The 23870-nt window shown below is 36.8% G+C and overlaps 1 protein-coding gene across 1 annotated transcript in view; it reads left to right on the plus strand.

Annotated features, from left to right (window-relative positions):
* The window catches only part of DPY19L1 (dpy-19 like C-mannosyltransferase 1), a 46142-nt gene extending 25414 nt beyond the window's left edge, over positions 1 to 20728 (plus strand). The window contains exons 13-23 of the mRNA XM_040082773.2: positions 1104 to 1163; positions 3584 to 3664; positions 4440 to 4541; positions 5271 to 5342; positions 6750 to 6799; positions 7422 to 7446; positions 9027 to 9146; positions 15515 to 15689; positions 16439 to 16538; positions 17989 to 18114; positions 19140 to 20728. Coding sequence (XP_039938707.1) covers positions 1104 to 1163; positions 3584 to 3664; positions 4440 to 4541; positions 5271 to 5342; positions 6750 to 6799; positions 7422 to 7446; positions 9027 to 9146; positions 15515 to 15689; positions 16439 to 16538; positions 17989 to 18114; positions 19140 to 19296 — 1068 coding nt within the window. The 3' untranslated portion in view covers positions 19297 to 20728. The remainder of the gene's footprint in view (positions 1 to 1103; positions 1164 to 3583; positions 3665 to 4439; positions 4542 to 5270; positions 5343 to 6749; positions 6800 to 7421; positions 7447 to 9026; positions 9147 to 15514; positions 15690 to 16438; positions 16539 to 17988; positions 18115 to 19139) is intronic.
* Positions 20729 to 23870: the final 3142 nt, after the last annotated feature.

Raw genomic sequence — 23870 nt, forward strand, 5'->3', positions numbered from 1 at the left:
CTCTAGTGCAGAACAAATGACTAAACCATATATAACAGTGGTTTAAGACTGTTTGAAACTGCTGCATCATACTGCTGTGTTAGCAAAATTATTCACTGAAGATTCATCATCTCACCATTCATTATCTTAATTTTTCTTTAAATAGGAAAAACCCCACAACCTCTTTCAGTTCTGCATAGTTCCTCATAAAGGATTTATGTACATAAGAAATAGGAGATAAAATGTTGTGAACAGATCCTATTTAGCTTACTGCAAATCATCTTAATTCCTGATTCTTTTTGTCTGTTTGTTTGTATTTTGTTGATGAGCAAGAGTGTGGCAATTTCTCACTTAGGCTAACAGTAAACTGCCTTGGCTGCATATTTGCTGTAGCATAGCTTGATTGTTATGAATCTATTCTAGTTTCTTGTAGCAGCCTCTGTAATTACATATTAAGTACAGGTTGAGTTGGGTTCTCAACCAGTTGAGCTCCTTGTCTGTTTTCTGCTGTGAAAAAAGTATTTGTTGTTTTTCTGTTATTTGGATGCTTATATTGGCTTCAGTCTCACATATGGACTGGATTTCCGGAAGCTTTTAATTACATTGTTCATCAAATTAGCCTAAAATGGGTCTTCCTTGTGTCATAAAATGAACATATTGTGAAACAGAAGGGAGTGACTGCTACTGTCCTCTGTGCTAATTTGCCTTGCTTGAAAATTGTTTGTACTATGCTGCCAGTAATTTATTTATTTATTGCTTCAGTCTCTTGTCATTCACAGAAGCAGACAGAACTCCGTTTCCCATAGATTAGATTTAAAGAGGCTTAAAGCTGAATAATACAGAATCTCCTTACTTGTTGAGGAGAAAAGTAGTCTTCCATTAATTGTACTCGAACTGCACTAAGTTTTTATGTTGGCAAGTTTTGCCAGTGCAGGGTTATATAGTATATATCTATATATACTATATATATTCATATCTCAGGTTGTTTTAATTATGGAATATTTTTTAATAAATAAATATATGACGCAATAGGCTTACCAAAAGGAAAATCCCCTCATTCAGGGTACTGGAATAGCTTCTTGTTATTATGTTACCTAAAAATGTGCATTAATTTTTTTTATTAGGCAATTCTTGAATGGAGTCCAAAAGTCTTGAAAAAGCGCAAAAGAGAAGTCTATGTATGGGTGAGGAATTTTGTATATTTTGAATTTCAGAGAAAAACGATGACTTTTGTTTGGGGTTTTTTTTGTCAGATACCGAAACAACTTCTGGTTTAGTTTCTAATAATAGAAAATCAAGGAATATAGCTGAACTACTGTCTTTAATAAATTGTCAATGTTCCCAGCAATTAGTCTTGAATTCCTGAAGGAATAAAAAGAGTATAAACACACATTTATATCAGAAAGCTGAAATAGCCTTTAAATGGCAACACATTTAATTTTAAATTGCCAACTTGACTTGTTTACAAAACCTGAGATCTGTATGGAAATCCTTTTAAAGTAAAGGTCAGTTTGGAAAAAGCAAGTAAAAGGCTAACAGCGCTTGCAGGAATGGAGATTAAGGTACTGCATTAGATAGTCACTAAAATGTGGGTATCGATATAACTTTTTAAGGATTTTTTATGGCAATAGCAAACATCTTAAAATTACATAGGGAAGCAAGTCAGAGTAAAACACTGCGGGGTGTGTGGGTGAGGTTGGAGGGTAGTAGAAGTCATGTCCAAACAGGGAGAACACTCCCAAAACTATTAGGAATGAAATGTAACACTGCAGAAAACATGAGAAGCGACTTGCTGCTTAAAACATAAGGTTAAAATGTAAAAAACACCTGAAATGCAAGCCTACCAAGCCTATGCTAGCCTTAAGACAGGCATCCTTATTAAATGAAGGGTAAGCTGTTGGCAAAACTGGATGAAATTCATATATTATAAAGTTATTATAAAGGAATTAGAATAGGAAGGAATTAAAATATTTATAGCAAACTGCAGTACATGTATACATGCCTGGCTGTAGTACCAGGGACAATCAGAGTGTAGGGCCAATTTCATGTCAATTTTCTGAGGTGGAGATCCAAGGCACTTGGGAAACAGCAAACTAATAAATCTTGGTTTTGTAAAGAACAAAAACTTGAGCGACCAGAAAGGTGTTAAGCTGTATATATGTGCAGCATAATGAGTGACATCCAATGTAGCATTTGTGGAAAGAAGTCACACCTTGCAGAAGTGTTTGACTTCTCTGAAGGATGTAGATTAGTTTGTGGGGGTGAATGTATTGTACATAGATTTCAGGAACTTTTCAGAGAAGCTGTCTGCCTGGAGCTATAAGAGAAATTACATTCCATGAGATAAGGTATGAATGGTAGAAGGTCAGAAACAAAGGGTGGGATTAAATGATAAGTTTTCAAAAGGCCACCACGACCTTAAAAGTGTATATAAAATAACTGATCCCAAAGAAAGTGCTACCATTCAGCAGAGAAATCTCAGTATTCTTATGCAAAATTCTCTGAACACACCAATTCATTACTAAGCAGGCACCAAAAAGGAAAATGCTTGGTGGGAATCATAGAGAAGGACCTGTAGAGAAGGCAGAATTCCTTTTTTTGATTTTGTAAATTCATATGTAACATTGTAAATACTGTGTGTAGTCTCGGGCAGTGTGTCTTACCAAAAAAAAAAAAAAAAAAAAAAAATTAAAAATCTAGAATCCTTCCCCCAAATCTGTTACCATTAAGTAGAGTGTGAACATAATTATTAATGTAGATTCACCAAATAGCTGAGATTTTAAAATATATTAGAATTCTACATCTTGTAAAATAAAGGTAAATATGACAAAACCAGTGAATAAAAGTAGCCCCTTATGCTAGCAGCAATAAGCTTATAAGGAATAAGAAAGTTACTGTGGAAGAAAAAAACCCAGAGGCATTCAGTAAAGGATTAGGATACCTCCTAGGTATTTAGGTTTCTTAGCAGCCATTAAATGAGACGGTTGAATGAAGCCCATCATCACATAAAAACCCTGGTTACATTAGGGCAAAGATCAGTTTTTGTTGCATTCTCTGAAAGCATCTTCTGTGAGTCCCAAATACAAAATAATACTGAGACAGGTTGTCCTATTCAGTTGATCCAGTTTTATAAAGAATTAGCTAGATTAAGCTACACTGCAAAGAATTTAACCTTCCTGCTACAGGAATAAACTGGATACAGAACTAAAAGCAGTAACTGTACATACTTCCAACTTCTAACCTCAGATCATCTTGAGACCGTGCTATAAATCAGCAAATTCCTCCAAAGATTTGAATTACCAGACTAGCACAACCTGATAATATGGAGCAGCTCTTGTCAAAAAACAATCCCTACACACTGTTATGTGCAAAATAGATGGAAGAGAAAGTGAGGCTGCCCCTGTTTAAATTTAACTTTGGCACTGCTGCTGCTACAATGTTGTATGCAGTGGTACAGCTGAAGTGTAAATCAGTTGCACAAAATTATTTCAGCTGTAACATAGGAGAGTTTATAAGTAGTTGCTGCATTTAAGAAACCTTTTAAAAAAGAAAAAAACATATAAAAGTCAAAGACATCCATTTAATTCTAAATCTATTTTTCAAGGTCATTGAAGGATGTGCCTGGTTATTTGGGACAGTCACCTTGAAATACCTGACTTCTCGTGTGTTTGGAATAGCTGATGATGTAAGTTCTCTTCTCAGAGTGTCTGGTTGGTGTCTTTCAAAAATTTCATCATTCCTAATATTTGATTTTGACATCTCACTGATATACTTCCCTGGATTTCCAGATTTTGTTTTGCAGAAGTGGGAGAGAGATTGTATATTTGCTTTTTCTTTCATTATTTATTATCACTTTGAGATGCTATTAACAAAATTTGTGAAAACACAAATATCTTTAGTTTTGTCTTAGTGAATGCTCTATGTTTGTTTTTAAATGTGCATTTATAGGACTTTGTTTGGATATCTTCTACCTACACCTTTATTTACTCAGTTTGTCAGTTCACTCTTCTCTGAAACTAATTCTCAGGATAATTTTGAAATGCTATAACAACTAGTAACAGCTAGTAACAACTATAGCCTTTGCTGTATTATTCTATTGTTAAAAACCTGTCTGCAGATATATATCTAGGGATAGGAAAGTCATGCCTTAAAATATGACTATGCAAAACCGTACTCTTGTTGAATACACTCACAATGGTAAGCTTTCTGCTGTTTTCTACTTTTTATTTAACATCATACAATCTATGTTAGACTCGAATATGTTATTTAATACACAGGAAGTAGATTTTTGGTGCTCTTATAACACTTTACACAATACTGTAGGTGGTATAAACTTCTGTTCTAATTAAAAATATTTCTCAATACGATAGAATTTCTCACATTTATACTACTTTGTTGTGGAAAGCAGGACAGTTTTTGCTTACTACAGTTTGGTATTTCTTTCCTGTATATCCCACCAGGCTCATATAGGAAATATATTGAAATCTAAATTTATTGGCTACAAGGATTTTGATACATTAATGTATACTTGCGCTGCTGAGTTTGACTTCATGGAAAAAGAGGTAATTTGGTCAAAATATGTGATTGTGGAAGAGGGAACTTCTTGCTTTATCTTTATTTGTAACTTAAGACCTTTGAGAACCACAGCTCCTACTGCCATCATAAGTTCAAGTGCATACTTGTGAAAAGAGAAATTAATAAACTAAAGCTAAATTGTGTTTATTGCATTTAAATGAACTTAAACCGAAGCAGTGTTTTAATGTTAGATCTAAGAAATGTGCTTGCTGGAATGAAAGAAGTGCTTCCTCACGAATAAATGAAAGGTTACAGTTCTGCAAACAAGATTTTATGGGGCTCTCAGTACCTGGTTTTGAGTATATGGAAAATGTACTGCAAGGGCCTTATGTGGTAGGTTTAGACTACAGAACAGCATTGCAACTTCATAATGTGGCATTAATAGCCTTTTTTAATTTATCAGTGCCTAGATAATGCATTTAGAATGTTTATAGGTTAGTTAACCCACAGTGTTCAAATTCAGATGAGATACAATCTATTTCTCATCTTTGGAAGGCTTTCCAAAGAACTGAAAATAATTTGCTGATGTCCCTAGTATTATGTCTTTAGTATGATTGCTGGGTGGAGTTCACATTTATATTTTACTCCAGGAAGATCTCCTTATATTAATTTCTTTAAAATGATGATTGAAATAATGATGATTAAACGATGATTAAAAAATGATGATTAAAATAATAATGAAGGAAAGCAATTAATGAATTTGATTTCCATTTTAGACTCCAGTAAGATACACAAAGACTCTGCTATTACCTGTTGTTCTGGTGGTTTTTGGGGTAATCACCAAAAGGGTAAGTGATTGATTTAGTAAATCACCTTTACCTTGAACTTGCATTTCTTTTTTTTGAAGGGATTGCTATTTACTTATTTACTTACTTATTTCAGATGGGAAAGAAATTGATGTGGTGGGTGAACTTTTGCTGACTGTCAGGTGCTTGCCAAGCCGTTCTGCCATTCCCTACCCCCAGTATGATGGGGAAAGAAGAGTAGAAAAATCTCATGGGTCCAGATAAGTCCAGGGGCCTCACTCTCTGATTCACTCATGATCAAAACAGATTTGAATTGAGGAACATGAATCTAACTTTTTATGAATTAGAAATAGAGTTGAACTGCAAGAAACAAAACCAAAACTAAAACCATCTTCTCCTCATCCCCAGGCTTAATGGGTCCCTTCCATAGGCTGCAGTTCTTTTAAGAACTGGATCAGCATAGGTCCTTTCATGGGGTACAGTTCTTCAGAAACAGACTGCTCCAGCATGAGTCCCCCACAGGTTGCTGCTCCTGCCAGAAAACCTGCTCCTTTGGGGGCTCTTGTCCACGAGCTGCAGTTTCCTGCCAGGAGCTTTTTGCTTTGTGGGCTCTCTGTGGGTTGCAGCATCCTTCAAGGTGTGTTCACCTGCTCTGGCATGGGGTCCTGCTCCACCAGAATCCTTCATGGGCCTCTAGGGGGAAAAAAAATCCCATCACCATGATGTTCTCCTAAAGCTGCAATGTCATGGTTCTCATGGAGCACCTCCTCCCGCTCCTTCACTGACTTCAGTGGCTTCAGGGTCGTTCACTCCCAGTTTTCTTACTGCTCTCTCTTAAGCCTGCTGCAGTTACCTTTGTGTAACCCTGTTGTCAGTAGGGGCCCCACCAGTGTTGCTGATGAGTTCAGCTTTGGCCAGTGGTAGATCTGGTTTGAAGCTGTCTGGGACTGGCTCTCTGTGACATGGGGGCAGCCCCTGGTCTCTTCCCACAGAAGCCACCCCTGCAGCTCCTGCTACTGAAACCTTGGTATGTAAACCAAACACAGTCAGAAAAAATACAGGTTTTCAAAAACATGTATTTAAAATTCTGTATTCCCTTTACAAAGATTTTTGCAAAGGTCCAGTCTTGATGTTAAGCCGCAAAAAAAAAAATTGTTACTTAGCTGATGAATACTAAAACTGAAGTTCATACCTGTTTTGTAAATTTGATTATATATAATTTGTGTAGAAACTTACAGTTTGCACAGGAACAGATTGGATAACTACTAACTACCTGGCTAATTAAACATCCTCTAAAAAGGTTTTAGCTAAAACATTGCACGTCTTTTATTTTAGCATTATCTCAAAAAGAGACTACCCAGGTGTAGTTTAATTCAGCAAATGTTGAAAATACTTCAAAATGGTTTTGAAAGTGTGGTCATACTTTTTGTTGTCTCTTATTTTCTTCAGGCAATTAAATATATTCTGTGGTCCTTATTTCACACAGGCCGATACGAAAAGTAAGTATTGTCTTCTTTTTTAATGTAAAACTGAATTTTTTTCTGGAAGTTCATTTGATTTGCTATATGCTACATAATTCAGAATTCTACATTATATAAGTCCTTTTTGAAAGGTTAGTTATGTGCAGTTCAGTTACTGAATGAATATATTACAAATGGTATTTTTATATTATAACTTAAACTAAGGTTATCTGCTAAACCTGTTTTAGACATCTTAAACTATTTATGCCTAGACTTTATATTTAATTGTTTGCTTTTCTTCTCTATTCCTAAACCAGTATTTATATGCCTTTTTTGCTTTTTTACTATAAATAGTGAATGCAAAATCTTTTTTCCCCATTATTTCCTTCCAGGTTATAAAGATACCTGAGTTTCATCTCATGTAAATAATTAAAAAAAAAAACTGCTAAAATCAATACTTGAGATTTCCAAATAGATACAGGCATTGAGAAAGTTAGTTATTTATTTCAAAACTTGCATAGAGGGGGAAAAATTCTGACACTTGATTCATGCTTACTGGATTAGTTGCATTGTCTAATGCCATTAGAGATGATTTTAAAATAAAACCAGTACTTCTGTAGCACATAAGTAATGGTGGATTTGGGGTTGTTATTTTTTTCAGAGAAGAACGTTTTAACCATGGTGAGGTAAGATCCTTTTTCTGCACAATTTTATTCCTGTGTTAATGCAAATAGTATTGAAATGCAGGTTGCAATGGGCTGGTGCTGATACACGTGGTTTATTTGAAGCTTGGTGTTTGCATCGTTATTTCCCTCATCTTAAGTTGGGTCACCAGAATAGTTCTGAAATGTTGAACTGAGGAATATACTGGCTAATGGGGATGACTGTGCAAGAGAGGAATCTAGGGCTTTTACTGTAGCTGTTCCAAAAGATGCTATTCGTTTGGACCTTCCATTCTCCACATGGAGACTGAGAAGGAGATTAGTTCCTTTACTTGGGGTTTCACATGACATTATGTTCAAATTCTGTTTTGAGATATGCCTTAATGGATGTTGTAGTACACATGGTTCTTTTTAGTAAAACTGTTCAAAATAACGTAGCGTGTCCCCCTCTAGAGCCCTCGGCACAGGAAGGACATGGACCTGTGAGAGCAGGTCCAGAGGAGGTCCATAAAAACAGAGGGATAGAACACCTCTCCTGTGAAGACAGGCTGGGAGAGTTGGGGTTGTTCAGCCTGGAAAAGAGAAGGCTGCAGGGAGATTTTATTGGGCCTTTCATTGCTCAAAGGGGACCTGTAAGAAAGACAAAGACAACTTTTTACCAGGGCCTGTTCCAGTAAGACAAGGGTTAATGACTTAAAATTGGAATCGGGTAAATTTAGGCTAGCTGTAAGGAAATCTTTCTACAATGCGAGTGGTGAAGCACTGGGATGAGGTGTCCAAGCGAGTTGGTAGATGTCTGTCACGGTTTAACCTCAAGTTGCCTTAGAGGAGGTCTAGATTGTATATTAGGAAAAATATCCAAAAGCGTTGTCAAGCAGTGGGATAGGCTGCCCAGGGAAGGAGTTCAGTCACCATCCCTGAAGGCATTTAAAGACATGTAGATGTGGCACTGAGGTCATGGTTTAGCACTGGATTTGGCAGTGTTAGATTAATGAGTGGACTTGATCTTAGAGATTTTTTTCAAACCTAAATGATTATATGATAATCAATCAGATAAAAGCACTGATTGCAAAAATGCCTCTGATTTAGCACAGCACTTTGACAAGTAACATAGAGTAATGTTAGGAGTAGTCAGTGGCATATCTGATGCTTTTTAGAATACTAAAGCCAGCTGCCTCTGATTGTGTGATTATCAAGGATGATCTTGTTTGCTTCTCTTATTCCATACTTGAGTATTTTGGGCACTAAAAAGTAGGGGTTTGTAACTTCTATAAAGAGGTTATACAAGAAATTTTACATATGTAATTGACTGTTAATGTCTAAGGATTTTTTTAAATAGCTAGCTGTTTCTCTAGCTACTTTTTCTTTATTGATAATGTTTCTCCTTGTTATTCCATTCTTTAGCATACTACATGCACTTTAGATAAAAGATAACAAAGTCATTATCACCATCTGAAATATGAATATCTTTACTTTGACTTGGACTCTTTCAGACAAGCTTGTCAGTTAAGCTATACTGAAAATGAAGTTGTGTATTTAAGTCAGAAATGAAAAGTATGCAAATTTGCTTCTGTGTTTTGTGGTTTCTTTTTTTTTCTTTTCAGCTGGTATTCCATGCATTGCAGCTGCTGGCATACAGTGTCCTAGCGATTTTAATCATGAGACTAAAACTGTTTTTAACACCACATCTGTGTATTATGGCTTCCTTGGTGTGTTCAAAACAGGTAAGGTTTCTTTTATCCTGTAGCTATCTCAGTACTTAGAGCATTACAGATATTTGTCCTAAAGCAGATTTCTCTGTGTGTAATTGCTGAATCTGAAGGTACCAGATAAAAATAAACCAGATTATATTGCCTGTCAAAAAATGGTTCAATTCTCCCTTCTTCACAAATAAAGCAAAAGTCATGGTTTATGCAGCTTGTCCAACTGCATTATTATCCAGGTAACATACTTGGATTTTGAGCTTGAGCACAGGGAGATATATCTTAGATTTTACTGTGTTTGCACACCTCTGTGCCACTGCAAGTTTTTATTGACTATTAATTTTATCCAATGTTTGTCTTTGTTTACACTGTGTTTTCACAGCTCTTCAGTGCTTATCTGCATTGCTTATTTTTTGTCTATTAATTCTTTCCAGAAGTGTTGTTTGAAGTCTTGCATGTTGAAAACATTTCAGTCTTAAAAATCAAAACTCATATGCCTGAGCTTTTATCATTCTACCTTGAAATCATCAATAACATCAAATGTTACTAGATTTCCCTCCAGATATGAAAGGTCTTAGAATAGGCTTTTCATGTTTCATTATCGGTGTTTTTGAGAAGAGAATGTGATTAAATCTCTATTTAAAGAGTTGTTTTAGAAGCTCTGAACACTCAGCAAAAGTAGGGTAAGTAGTCCTGTGTCTGGAAAGCAGGCAGAGAGGTGGATGGAGAGCTCTGAACAGCTGGGCCCAGAAAGGGGAGATCAATGGTGCCAAGTCTTGCTGAGGGCCAGTTACTTGAGGGGCCAGTGCTGGGTCCAGGACTGTTCAGTGTCTTTGTAATGGACTGAATGGTGGGGCAGAGTGTAGCCTCAGCAGGTTTGCTGATGGTACAAAACTGGAGGGAACGGCAGAGTCTTTTCACACGGTGCCCAGTGACAAGACCAGAGGTGATGGGCACATGCTGTGATGCAAACAGTTCCCTCTGAGCATGTGGAAACTTTTTAACTGTGTGTGTGAGAAGCATTGGCACATGTTGCCCAGGGAGGTGGTGCAGTGTCCATCCTTGGAGGTATTCAGAAGCTGTCTGGACATGGACCTGGGCACTTGGCTCTGGGTGACCATGCTCAAGCAGCAGGGATGGATCTTCAGAGGTCCCTGTCATCCTGCACTGCACTGTGATTTTGTACAAGTGTCTAAAGCAGAGTGAGGGTGGTACAGTGAAGGCAGTTCCTGTCTGTGAAACAGCTGATACCTGTGTCAAACTACTGGAAGATAAGTGAATGAGACAGATTTATGCAAAGAGGGGAAAGCTATCTCATGTTAGGCCAGCTGAACAAATAATTGTTTTCCAGAAAACTGAATTACTTCCTGAATGATCTTTAGAGAAGGGCAGTTCTTCATAACAGTGGACAGGTTACACAGTATCAGTCTGCTTAAATGTTGTGCTCATCCCTTTCTCGATGCCTGATTTATTTGGCCTCGGTGAAAGTGCTGTGTGTTTGCCAACATCAAATGATTCTGTTACAGGTAAAATATAAAATGCTAACAAATCATCAAAACCTTTTTCATTAGCCACCTTGTAATTGAGTATTGGGACTTAGGAATATCCTCTACATACTTGAAATTCTGGAAGATTCACAGGTGTTCAGTTTTGCAGCTCTCAGTTGTTCTTTAAATGCTGGCAACCTTTTAGGTAGTGTGATTATTTAAGCAATAGCAGTTGCACTGGGTATTTTTCTACGTGAACTCCCATAAGATGTTTCTGAGCAATTTGAAATGAAAAATCTGCTTTTCAAAAGTCAGAAAAACAAAATGAAAAAATGTTCTTTTAACATGCAATTTCGAGATAACAATTACAATTTAAATTAATTCTGTCCAAAGTTGATTTGTTCCTAGTTCTTTTTTCAACTGAGTTTCTTGATGGGCTTTTCTGCCGTGGTGGTGGTGGTAGTAGTAAAGTTTTGTAGTGAAGTTCAAAACTAAAAGTATTTGTATATTTTGTGCCACTGTAAAATCTGTATTGATTTTTTTTTTTCTGCTGCATGGTGTTTTTTTTGTTAAAGCACCTGAGTAATAGCATTTCAGTAATTCTTCCCGGATTGTTGTGGGTTTTTAGTACTGCAGCTGAGGTCATCAGGCCAGTTAGTGAATGCTGGTGCTTTTTGTAATTGTTGTGTGTCAGATTTTAGAGGAAGCCATGTGTCGTAAGTGTGTAAATATTGGGAGAGGACAGATTTAGAGTATTTTGTCAATATTTTTTTAGCTGCAGCTTCCAACTCCATTTTGGCCCTTTGGTTGTTCTGCTGTTTCCTATTGTAGAGTGAAAGTAAGCTTCTCAGGGAGCAGATGATAACCTGTTCTGGGAGCTGCCCCTGTTGGACCAGGTGACTCTGGTCCAGTGACTTTTCCTTCCTTCGTTGCAGCATCATGGAAGCATGGTTGGCTTGAAAGAAATAGGTCATGAGTGCTAGGGAAGGGCTTTAGATTGCTGCAGGTCAGACATCTATTTTGTGCAGAAGGGGATAAATAACCAGCAGCCCTATATAATACAGCCTGGGAATATCCTGGCCCTTAGGAGAAGTGTTTAAGTGAGCCCACCTTTTAAGGGAACAGTGTAAGTGAAAATAAAATCAATTTCCTTGTCTCATTATTAGTGAAGGTTCTTTTGCTTGTTCTGTGTGTTCCCTAGGTTGGTGCTGATTGATACCTATGGAAGACAAGCTGCATATTTTTCTGGTCTCATGGATGTGTGCTTGCTTTAGTAGGGAGAGGCTGATAATCTTCCAAGTAATACAGAACTGGCTTCAGCATGTGTCGTGGTTTTAAACTGACCCGGTGCCAGGCACCTAGAGAGTCACTCACCTTCCCCTGCCTCAGCTGGACAAAGGAGGGAAAAGGGAAAAAAAAAGTTAAGGAAGGCTTCATGAGTTAGATAGGGACTGAGAGAAATATTTCAAGGGCAGAATAGCTCAACTTTAGTTACAAAGTGAAATTTATTACTAACAGGATCAGAGGATAATGAGAAGTAAAATAAGCCCTTAAAACAACTTCTCCCTCCTCAGCCCCTCTCTCTTTCCCACCAACGGAGAGACAGGGCTTGGAGGTTTTGGTCAGTTCATCACTGAGATTTTTCTTCTGCTGCTCAGGGAGAGGAGTCCTTCCCCTGCTGCACCGTGGGATCCCTCCCACGGGAGATGGTTTTCCATGAACTGCCCCAGCATGGCTCCACTCACGAGCAGCAGCCATACTGCACCTGCTGCAGCATGAGTCCCTCCCATGGGCAGACAGTCCTCCCAAAACTGCTGTGGCATGGGTCTCTCTTCCCACGGGGTGCAGTCCTCCAAGGACAGGCTGCACCAGCCTGGAAGCAGGGCCCCTCTCCCTCCTCTGGGTCTCCCACTGGATCACAGCCTCCTCCAGGCATCCACCTGCTCTGGCACGGGCACCTCCCTGCCATGAGCTGTGGGTGGATCTCTGCATCCCTCGTGGATCCCCTTGGGCTGCAGGGGCACAGTTGCTTCACCATGGTCTCGCTGTGGCCTGCAGAAGAGTCTCAGCTCCAGTGCCTGGAGCACCTTCTTCCCCTCCTTCTCCACTGACCTTGGTGTCTCCATGTTGCTTCCCTCACATGTTCTCATCTCCTCCTCTTCTCTGACTAGAAGCAAGACCCATGACTTTTGTTTTGATTTTGTTCTTAAATACGGTGTTACCATACAGAGGTGTTACCAGCCTCTCTCACTGGCCCAGTTTTGGCCAGCAGCCTGTCCATCTTCAGAGCCATCAGCCAGACGTGGTGGGAAGCTTCCAGCATCTTTGTGGCCGCCCTGCTACCCAAAACCAGGCTGTGCCAAACTGATACAGCCTGATAGAGAAACAGTGGCCCATAACGCTGTTGGCAGATCACTGAACAGATCACTTCTAAGACTTAAGCAAGCAATAAGAAAACCTTTTTCTTTTTTTTGGTTTTTGTTTTGGTTGATTTATTTGTTTTTGTAGAGCCAGGAAAATATCAAGTGGTTTTCAGTGAGCTTTCTCTGTTCTACTGGCTGCTGAGGGGAAGTAGGTTTTGAGGCTGAAAAATCTGACTGTGTGTGCAATACTGATCCAGAATTCCTTGGGTGAGAAGGGGAAGATGGGACTTGTGACCAAATGATTGATTAATACTCAGTACACTTTAAGTTTTACATGTTTGAATGAAGTATAAGTTAATAAGTGACAATTTGGTTTTACAGATGCAAGAAAAATTTAAGCAAATTTAAGATAGGTAGTTATCTTATTGTAATTGAGGTCAACACAATCCTTTCATCAAGTAGACTATGAAAGTTTATCTGCAGTGTTAATTTATTTGGAGGCTAATTATTATTATTTTTGCATGGAAAAGAAATTTTGTATGTTGTGTTCTTTCAGCCCATTGCTTGAATCCCTGCACTTTCCATTTTTCCATTACCAGCAGCTTGTGGCAGCTGATGGGCAATAAAAATGATAATGTTCTTTTTTTAATAAAGAATGTTTTCATTGTCTGGAATGCATTGTGATGAAAAGAAGTGACCTGATGTTCACTGGAAAGTAATTCACTTCATAACATATATTCAAGAAAGGTTTTTTAATGAAATGAAATATAAAGTAGCTGCATCTTTGCAGAGAGAGTAACTCCCTTCTTCTGTACAACTGCATTTTAAGTATTAGAAACCTGTGATTAGAACCTTGAGTTCTCTTAAGTTGAACAAAGAGGAGTAATCAAATTAGGGATCCGTTCATTTTTGTAATTTAATTTACTCTTTGTGCTTCAAGTGAGATTCATATCTGTTGTTGTTTCTATTCAGACTTTTGACCATTTCCATCCACACATTTCCTCTTTCTTTTCCTATTGTCCTGGTGGAAGTTTTGAAAACAAAATAAAATAAGTGGAGAAAGACTTAAAGTATTCATTTGGAAAAAAAAACAAAAGCAAAAAACCAAAAACTTTGAATTGATATTAAAAAACACATAAGGAACAGCATCTGATGAAAGAAATGCTTCTTTTGCGGTGCATATATATTCAACCATTCTAGGCTACTTAAGTAAACAAAATAGTGCTAAAGTCAGAGACTTTGAACGTGAATGAGGTTGTATAAAAGCATGACAGTAATGTAATTTTCTTTGATTTTAAAAGCTGTGGAACTGTCAAAGTTCTAACATGTCAGTAAAGTGACATTTTTGTAACTGTTGGTAAAAAGGAGGTTTGCTCATGTGTAGAGCAGCCTACAAATGAATTAATTTCTCTTCATCCTTTCAGATACATACAGTGGTCAGGCCTGTTTGGGATATTAATTTTCCCTGGAAAGTATTGCTGTTCTTCTCAGAGTGTTTAGTGAGGCTTGAGGGATGAGAGTAGAGTACTTTTGGAGTATTTGGGGAGGGATGCAGTATTAGAGTGCTTTTGGAGAGGTGGCTGGAGAATATTAATAATCTGAGGTAGTTTGTGATTAGTTTATAAGAAAAATAACACACAGTACCTAGTTGGTGTAATTAGCCTAGTGGGAGCTTCTACTGAGGCATTTGATTTTATTGTTTCATGCTTTAATTAAAAAAAAAACCAAAAAACAGGTAATGGTACTATGAACGAAATGTATTTATTTAGTGTGGGTTTGATATTTTTGAAGTGTGAAGCCTTCTAATTAAAAATAGCTTGGGAAAAGATGTAGTTTATAAAACCTTCTTAAGTTTTAGTTCAAATATGGATGAGATAAAGCGTTCCTGCTCAAACTAAGCTTCAACACAGCAAATTTAGTACTACTTTTTTAGCTGCCCATTTTCATGTATATATGAATATTTGCTTAGAGCCTCCAGCAAATTGTCTTTGGGAAACAAGGCAAGAGCCAGTTCAAGAAAGGAAAGAGTAAGATATAAAACAGCATTAAACTTACTATCCTCAAAGTACTGTGTTTTTCTAATATGTTTCAGAAGTTTGCAGTGCAATCTCTAATCTGTATACTACAGAAAAAAACCCTCTAGATGTAAATAGGAGATCAAATACTGTAAAAGTCCAGCTGCCTTTATTGAATCATCTTTATTTGCAGATTTTGAGCTACAGCTTTAAAAGTTCACATTGTGAATTTTTTTAAATTTTTTAAATTTATTTAGAATTGCAAATGTAATGTACAATATTTGTTAAACATGAATAGTACTTAGGAATTATGTTCTGAAATATAATATGTATTGTATATAATATATTATTCTATTCTGAACTATATTATGATACTATGATCTGAAGTTTAGTGGAGAAGAAATAGCAGAGATGTTTTGTAGTGCAATATATGTTAGGTTCCTCATAGAGAAATAATGATGAATTGTTCTCTATGTAACATTACAGGATTGTTGTCTAGGAATTAATTGATTCTTGCATTTCAGTTGTTTGGATGGCTCTACTATAAAATCCAGCCCAAAACATTGGTCTTTGCTATTTTAGCATTGATGACAATAGAGGGATCTGCAAACCTTCGAACTCAGTGGAACATCATGGGAGAATTTAGCAATTTGCCACAGGAAGAACTTTTAGAGTGGATAAAAGTCAATACCAGACAAGGTAAACTATTTAATAATGTAGGATGTCCCCATTTATTGTGAGGTTGAACCTATCAAAATTGGTGCAGAGGTGTTGCTGCTATCTGTAGATCTGGCATGTCTACTTATCCACATAAAAGTTACGTCCAATGAAAAAAAGCACCAAAAGCTGGCTTTGTTAGACTCCAGGCTACTGCTCTGGAGGTTCTAACCGCTGGTGGAGTATTTTCAACAAAAATGTCTTTGCCAAGTCAAATTAAAATAGGTTTTTACTTGCACGACACTGATCCTATATGTGGGTCCATGTCACCATTTTGCAAGAAGAGAATTAAAAATACCTGTGTGTGTTGTTGGCTGCACCCCTCCTTTTCCTAAAATGTGTCAGAAAACTGGTTGGAAATTATGTAGTGCCTTTTAGAAGGAAAATATGATAAAGCCGTGGTGGACTGAGATTTTATTGCCCGTAAGTGAAAGAAGTGACAAATAAAAGTGTGTTGTTATAATGAGTATGTTATTCTACCAAATCAAGAAAAATAAGATGCGCTAAATCTCTATTCTTAGCTGCTTAGTTATCTAATGGCTTATATCCAAGGTTAAAAAATACCCCAAACTAAAAACACTGATTTCCTGTTGATGTCGCATATGGTCTTTTAAAAAGGAGTACCTTACCCTCTTCATGGCTTTTCTGCAGGATTACTCTTCAGGTATTTGAATTGTTTCTCTAACTGTTTGATTTCTCGTTTCAAAAATACCTTTGATTGTGTATTTCAGATGCAGTTTTTGCAGGAGCAATGCCTACAATGGCAAGTGTTAAATTGTCTACACTTCGTCCTATTGTAAATCATCCTCACTACGAAGATGCAGGATTAAGGTAAATTTTGCAGTTGAGGTTTTATTTGCATCTGCTATTGATTCTCATAATGTTTGCAATACACAGTAGGAATGGCATCATGTTATACTGTAAATTTTGTTAAAACCTCATAGGACTGGATTTGTTATTTCAGTCAGGTAGAAAACACAAGCATTATTTCTTGAGGGTTTGTGTTCATCAGAAAGGATAAACTTTAGGGACAAATAGGGCTTCAAACTTACATACAAGAAAATCAGTATTAAGTTAAGGAATTAGATTTCATCTGTACAATGATATCTTTTCTTCATTCTAGTTACCCCTGACATTGTAAAGAGTTAGATTTTTTTTTTTTTTTTTTTTTTCCCCCCAAGATAGCCAGGGTATTTATTTCTATTAGCTTTCTGTGATTGGCTGTAATTTTTGTGATAAATGGTTAATTATTGATGCTGAAATTCTGTAGTGGAGTTACTAAGATTTGTACTCTTGTTGTTTTCAAAATCAGGATATTTGCCTAAATTGAAATTGATTTATTTGAAAAGGTCATGAATTTGTTTTACTAAATTTAATAGTGTAGCGTTTTTTTGTTAATTTGGTGAAACTGCCTAAAAGAAATCCAACACAACAAGAAAGCAGCAAGATAGAGAGGGATGAAGGAGAAAGGGCAGCAGAGTTTCATTTTACATGCCTTATGTGTCCTTAGTTCTCTGCCTGGCATTAACTGGATTTTAACTTTTGGTCGACCCTGAATTGGTCAGACAGTGGGACTTGGATGATCACTGTAGGCCCCTTTAAACTGAAATGTTATGTCCTAGTTACAAAATCATGGGACAGGGCATGTCTGAGAAAAATAAGGTACTTAATACCAATATTAAGTATCAGAAAACGAATGGGCTTTAGTAACATCATACTTTGCACATTCAGAGGGGGATGTTACTGCATGTGATATGGACTGGCCTGGTTTGGAGGGACCTTAAAGGTCATCTAGTTCTGAAACAGGACCATGGTGTCTGAGGGCTGATTTTGCTGATCACTGTAGGCGGACTCCAGGTCTTGTGCTCTGCATTTCAAAATGCACCAGCGAGGGCAGCTTGACCATAGTGACACACAGTGACCGGGATGTTTTGTGGAGAGGCTTCTGTGGGCAAATTCCTCCTGATCCCGCCGGCCCAAGCAAGGTCGTTTCTAGCCTTGAGTATTACACAGTGACTACGTTGCTTTGACATCTTTACACTTTCAGTTCACAGTAACCGTGGGTCTTGTTACAAAGTTGTCTCCTGCTACAAAAAACCTGAATGTTCTTGGAATCATTATATTTGTGAAGATGTAATCATACTTAAGCAAATGGCACTATTAATGTAAACTTTGTTTTAGTAAAGTTACCTTGTGTAATAAAAAAGCCTTCTTCTCCTGAAGTTAAAGCTTACATTTTCATGCTTCATTGCAGCTAACCCTTAGATTTTTCTTTTTGAAGGGCCAGAACTAAAGTAGTGTATTCCATGTACAGTCGAAAACCTGCAAGCCAAGTAAAAAGCGATTTGGTAAAACTAGGAGTGAATTACTACATCCTTGAAGAGTCATTGTGTGTAAGCAGAAAAAAGTAAGTAATCTCCCTTTTCCTCACTGGAATAATACACCTCTCAAATATGTAGTCTAATATTCATATCAAGGTTTGGAATGTTGAATTGTGCTTTCTTTATTAAAAGTGTCCAAAATACATTTTTGTCTGGCATTTGTAGATAGTAATTGTTATTATTGACTTTACCCTCACTAGCAACCCTGTGTTCTTTGTGTGAGCCTGGAAAGCTGTGTTGTATGGGTTTTTAAACTTCACTAGAGAACACTGAAGGAAAGAAGTCATTACAAAAGGAAAGAAGTAATTGTTCTCTGATGGCAAGAACAGATGTGTAGTATCAATAAAAGCTGCAGAGTAAAAGATTGTTGGAGCACCAAAATGTTATGACCACTAATAGTCACTAAAAATTTTGTCACTTTTAAGATGTTCTTCAGAAAGAGCTATGCCTTTTCTTCTCCCTCCTCCCCCCCTTGATTTCTTTCTGTCCTCCAGAACACAATTTTGATTTTATTTTTTTTTTCATTTAGAATAAAATTAGATGTATCTGTTCAATTTCTTTGGTATTATCTTTGATAAAATTAGAAAATTCTCAGTCATAACTTTGAAAGGCAGCTGTACAGGGAATTGATGTTGGCTGTGATCTTTTATAAAAAGCAAGGGGTTACTACTTTGTTAAGGTGTCTTATTTTCTGAATTTTCTTTAGAAATGTTAGCAATATGTATACCACCCTCCATTTTATAGGAAGATCTAAGGGTCCCTGGTAATGTATAATGTGTTGCATAATTTGCATTGTTTTATGTGTTTCCTCCTCTAAATTCTTTATTAATTATGTAACCATGGAAGCCAGATGCATTTTACACATTTTCAATACTATTTTAAATTACTACTATATTTATTGATTTTGTAATCTGATAATTTTCCTAATCTAAAGGCAAACTTAAAAAAATATATATGGCATGATCAAGTATTCATGGGGCTCTATGAAGCAAGCTTCATGGGTTTTTTTACGGCACTTTTTAATTTCTCTTTTTCTATTCCTACTATTTAGGCCTGGCTGCAGTATGCCTGAAATTTGGGATGTTGAAGATCCTGCTAACAGAGGAAAAATTCCTTTATGTACCCTTATGAGCAAGGATTCCAGGCCATATTTCATCACAGTATTTGAAAACAGCAATTACAGAGTCTTGAAGATTCCAAAGGAATAACATTTCAATGCAATGAAGCATCAGTCTTTCAAATCTTTAAACTAGTAACTGTATGAATTCTAAGTCAGAAATACCTTTTTTACTAGGCTTAAAATGGAAAAATCTGTATTTTATTTTTTACCATTTTAAGTGAATTCTGATTATAGAAATATCTTAAACCTAACAGTTTGGATTTCTATTTCAGGGTCAGTCCCTTGAGATTTGCTATGCAAATGATTATATGTTTGCACATGTTATTTAACACTGATCCAAAAAGAGCTGAAAGTAGCTATGGAAAAGTTTGTAGGTGGACTTGAAACTTCATTTTTTTGGTGCATGTTATTGGAATCCTATTGATATTAAAAAAAGAAGACTAATAAGGATAATATTTGCAGTAAGCAATAGTTTAGCTTCTCAGCGTCCAAGGGATTTTAGCATTCTTATGCATTCAGAATAAGCTGGCATAATATACATGAAATTTTTAAGGGAAAATGCTTTATTCAGGAAAAATCTGTCATAGCCTTAGAAAGATACTAAAATAAATCCTTCACTGCCTTAACTAGACCTTCAGCGCCTAACTTGATAAGAAATTGCTTTCAAAATTTAATGCCCTTTTTCCTTTCCCCATATATTAGATCCTGCCTGGACTTTTTCATCAGCATTTAAGAAAAATGAAATTTATCCCAGTTGTGCTATGGGTGTAGTTGTGTGGGTATAATAGCTCCAGCATTATTAGGCTGGTTCTGCTGTTTTTCTGTCATCGTGATGTCACACCAGTATTATAATTAGACAATAGAGAACTCACTTTCCGAGATACCCAATGTGAGGACACCCTTTAGTCGTTTAACTGACTTGGTAGAAATTTTCGTATGTTTATTGCCATTGGGAGCTGTCACAGTAATTGTGATTCTATAGCATCGTAAGACTTCTAAGGTCTGATGTTTCGCCGTGTATCATTCATGGTTTGGATTTGTTTCAACTCAGTTTTTTTGTCCATATCAGTCAATTGGTATGACTGGTCTTTTTAGCACTAATAGCAGCTGGTGATCCTGGATGTTACGGGGGCACCATCCATCACGCCTGTAACAGTGTCAATTAAATGGGAACCTGTGATAAAGTAGTAGTATAACAACTGATCAGTATTCTAAAACGTCTTATTTTTTTATAATCTGTTTTATTGAGCGGGTGAGGGAGAATGGCTGAAAATGCATTAGCTTTTTAACTTTTACAGAATAGATTTTGGAAAAATTTCTATAAGGAAACTCACAAAAAAAAGGGCTTTTGGGAAGTCACTTTTTAAAATGTTAATTGAATTCAAGGAAGTAGGAAAAAAGTCTTTATATAAAACATTGTGACTAGCGTTTCGGCACAAAAAGGTACTGTATTTTTATGAAGTTTATGCCAACTGTTGACATGTACTTATGTGGTTAAATAAAAAAGAGAAAGATTGAAATGGTTCTCATGTTTCTGGTAGGTGTTACACTCTCCTCTGTCTGCTAAACCAAAGTTTAACAAGTTACCACAGCAGATATGATTGAAGCTGAACTTTCAACTAAAGAAATGCACAGAAGGGCTGCAGCTGATTTAAACCAAATTCACACACCTCTTTCTGGCTTCCTTTTTATTCAAAATATCAGTGCAGGAATATGTGAATAGACTGGTGGAATGAAGAAACATTTGAAAGTTAAGGTTCAAAGATGTGCTTTAGTAAAAATGTTCATCATTTGTTAAGGAGGTGACTGTTACTCACTACATGGCTGACAAATGACACTGCAAATTTTCATTTTCGTCTGTCCCTCTTTGAACTGCTCTGAAACTCAATGAATTATTTTCATCTTTTTGGTATTAATGTGATAAAATTTAGTAATGCAAAAATACAGAGTAAAAAATGCAGTATAAGTTTGTGAGGAAGAAATATGTGAATTCTTTGATCAGGTGTCTTTTGTTATGAATTTCTTGTCATCTCAGTAATTTGTTATCATTTTCAGAGGAAAGAATTTTTGTTTAAATAACACAACATTTAACACATAGGAGCACAATGTTAATATTATGCTTATCACTGCAACTTCAACCAGAGAACACAAGTTGGAGGCTTCTTAGCTCTCATTGAAGTTGCTTCTCTCTTTGCAAGATCCTAATCGATGAATGTGTAACCCAAGTAAGTTCGGCTTTAAATACATGCAGACCTTGAAGTAATTTAGGCACAAGACTGGAATACTTCCATACTTGAAGACAGTTTCCATTACATTTTAGTAATACTGGATCATTGTGCTGGTTTTGGCAGAGCCAAGGCATACTGCCACTCTAGCCGTGAGGTTGGGGATGCATGGGAGGTTGGGAGGAGGCACAGCCAAGTCAGGTGACCCAAACTAACCAAAGGGACACTCCAGACCCTACAGCATCATGCTCAGTGTATAACAAACCTGGGAGAGGGAGGAGGAAGGGAGGGATGTTTGGAGTGATGGTGTTTGTATTCCCAAGTCACTGCTGTCTTGGTGGGGCCCTGCTTTCCCAGAGGTGGAGGAACACTTGCTTGCCCATGGGAAGCACTAAATTAATTCCTAATTTTTTGCTTGTGTGTGCAGCTTTTGCTTTCTGTCTTAAACTGCATCTCAACCCATGAGTTTTCTGGCTTTTGCTCTCCTGATTCTTTCCCTGGTCCTGCTGATAGAGGAGTGAAAAAGTGTCTGTGTGGGGCTTGCTTGCTTAGGTTAAACTGTGACAATCTGCCTGATTGGTTTGTTGGAATCTGAAATACTGCTTGCATTGCATTAAATTTCTTCAGTACAGTGGGCACAGTTGAAATTTGATCAACTTCTGACAATTGTGCAAGCTTAATATTCAGTATGGAATCCAAATGAAGCACCTTTGTGAAATGAAGGTGCTAAATCCTATGCAGTACTGCCCTGCACGTCTTTCTATTCATATACTATTAAAAAAAAAAAAAAAAAAAAAAAAAAAAAAAAAAAAAAGCTCTTTTGCCAGTTTCAGTTGAAACAGTGAACTTGAATCAATCTCTTGAATTTTTATGATTAAGACATGCAGTTCCAAAACGCAGGACTTACTCCAAGTGAAGAAAACTTTAGCAAAAGCAGGTATGTAAGGAATTAGAGTACAAACACAGGGTTGTCAGAAATCAGCATTGCTTTTCTACGTGGCGTGCAGAAGTTCTAAATATGAGAGCTGGTCAGCTGTGCAGAATTTGCTTGGGTAGCGAAACCTCTCGGTGCTATAATAAGTTCTCAGCTGTAGCTGTACAATATAAGCACTTTTATTTCAGTACAAAATCAAAGTTGAGTGTTTCGATGAACTGTTTGTAGTGGAGCTTTAAGCTGACCTTTTATATTGGAACAGAGTAATAGGGGGATTTACAGTGTAAGGCAGAATCTCCTTCTCAGTAAACTGGCTTGTTTCTGATCTCATGCTGTAATTCTCCATTAGTGATGTAATTCATATAATGTCTGAAAGCATCAGTTGTTTGAGTGGGTTCATCATGTAATAGTTCAACAATTTTATTACTTCCTGTTACAGCATATATAGAAGACTTATTGCCAGTAGATCATGAGATATGGATAGAAAATGCAGAGTGAATGAATAATATTGATTTCATATCTGGCCGAGGACTCAAGGAGGATCCCTGTGGCCAGTCTTCCACCCTGTCAAGGTTATTAATGTTTAAATTGAGTCTTGAGTGCAAGCAGCATTTGTTTTGCCCATTTGGTAGGAAGAATAAGATTCAGTTTTTAGACTGAAGAATATAAAAACACTGACTGAATCACATTTAAAGGTGATACTGAGCCTGCAACAGGAAAATCTCTCTCCTTTAAATGTTTACCTGAAAGGAGGCAGATCACTCTGGTTCATTCCTTAGGCTTGACCAAGCTTATTTTTAAAGCCAGTGCACCAAATTCTTACTCCCATTACTAATAATTCCTGTGTTTGAACACCTGAACAGTATCATCTTCATGTTACTGAGCAACTGGTTGTTGACTACAAGTCCCTGGAGTGTCTCAAGATGCTGTTAGCAGACATTATTTGCAGGCAGTTAGTGTTTTGGTATAGGTATCTCTGCCTGAGCTCTGCGAAAAAAATCCTAGCTTCTTCTGAAGTATTGGCTTTTATAGTTCAACTATTTCTGAAAATCCTGCTTTTTTCTTGGCTTAAGCAAGGTAGCAAATCCTGAAAATAGCCCAGAGTAGGATTCCTCCTATTTTTTTTCCCCTAAATTAGCTTTGTGATGGTGTATGAATTGCTGTCTTGCTTTTATTTGGAGTGTTAAAATGTAATGCATCTGTAGTTGGAGAAGTTTACCTTCCACTGCTTATTAAAAAAAAAAAAATTGAAAAAACTAAAGTTAGAAGCAAGCTTAGTAAATGCATTGAGTAGAAATTTTTACATTCTTGGAGTATTTCTAAGGCCATATGACTCAAAACACGTGTTGTATAAAAGCACAAGGTGTAGCTGTTTTCCTTAACCTTAATTTTCTTTGTTCTAGATCCTTGCTGGATTTAGCTGCAGTTATGCTACTGGCTGCTGCATAAAGAATCTTTGATTTGACACACTTTGGCTGATTTTGTGTTACTATATAATTTAAT

The sequence above is a fragment of the Hirundo rustica genome, chromosome 1 (genome assembly GCF_015227805.2).
Source record: "Hirundo rustica isolate bHirRus1 chromosome 1, bHirRus1.pri.v3, whole genome shotgun sequence".
Classification (NCBI taxonomy): Eukaryota; Metazoa; Chordata; class Aves; order Passeriformes; family Hirundinidae; genus Hirundo; species Hirundo rustica.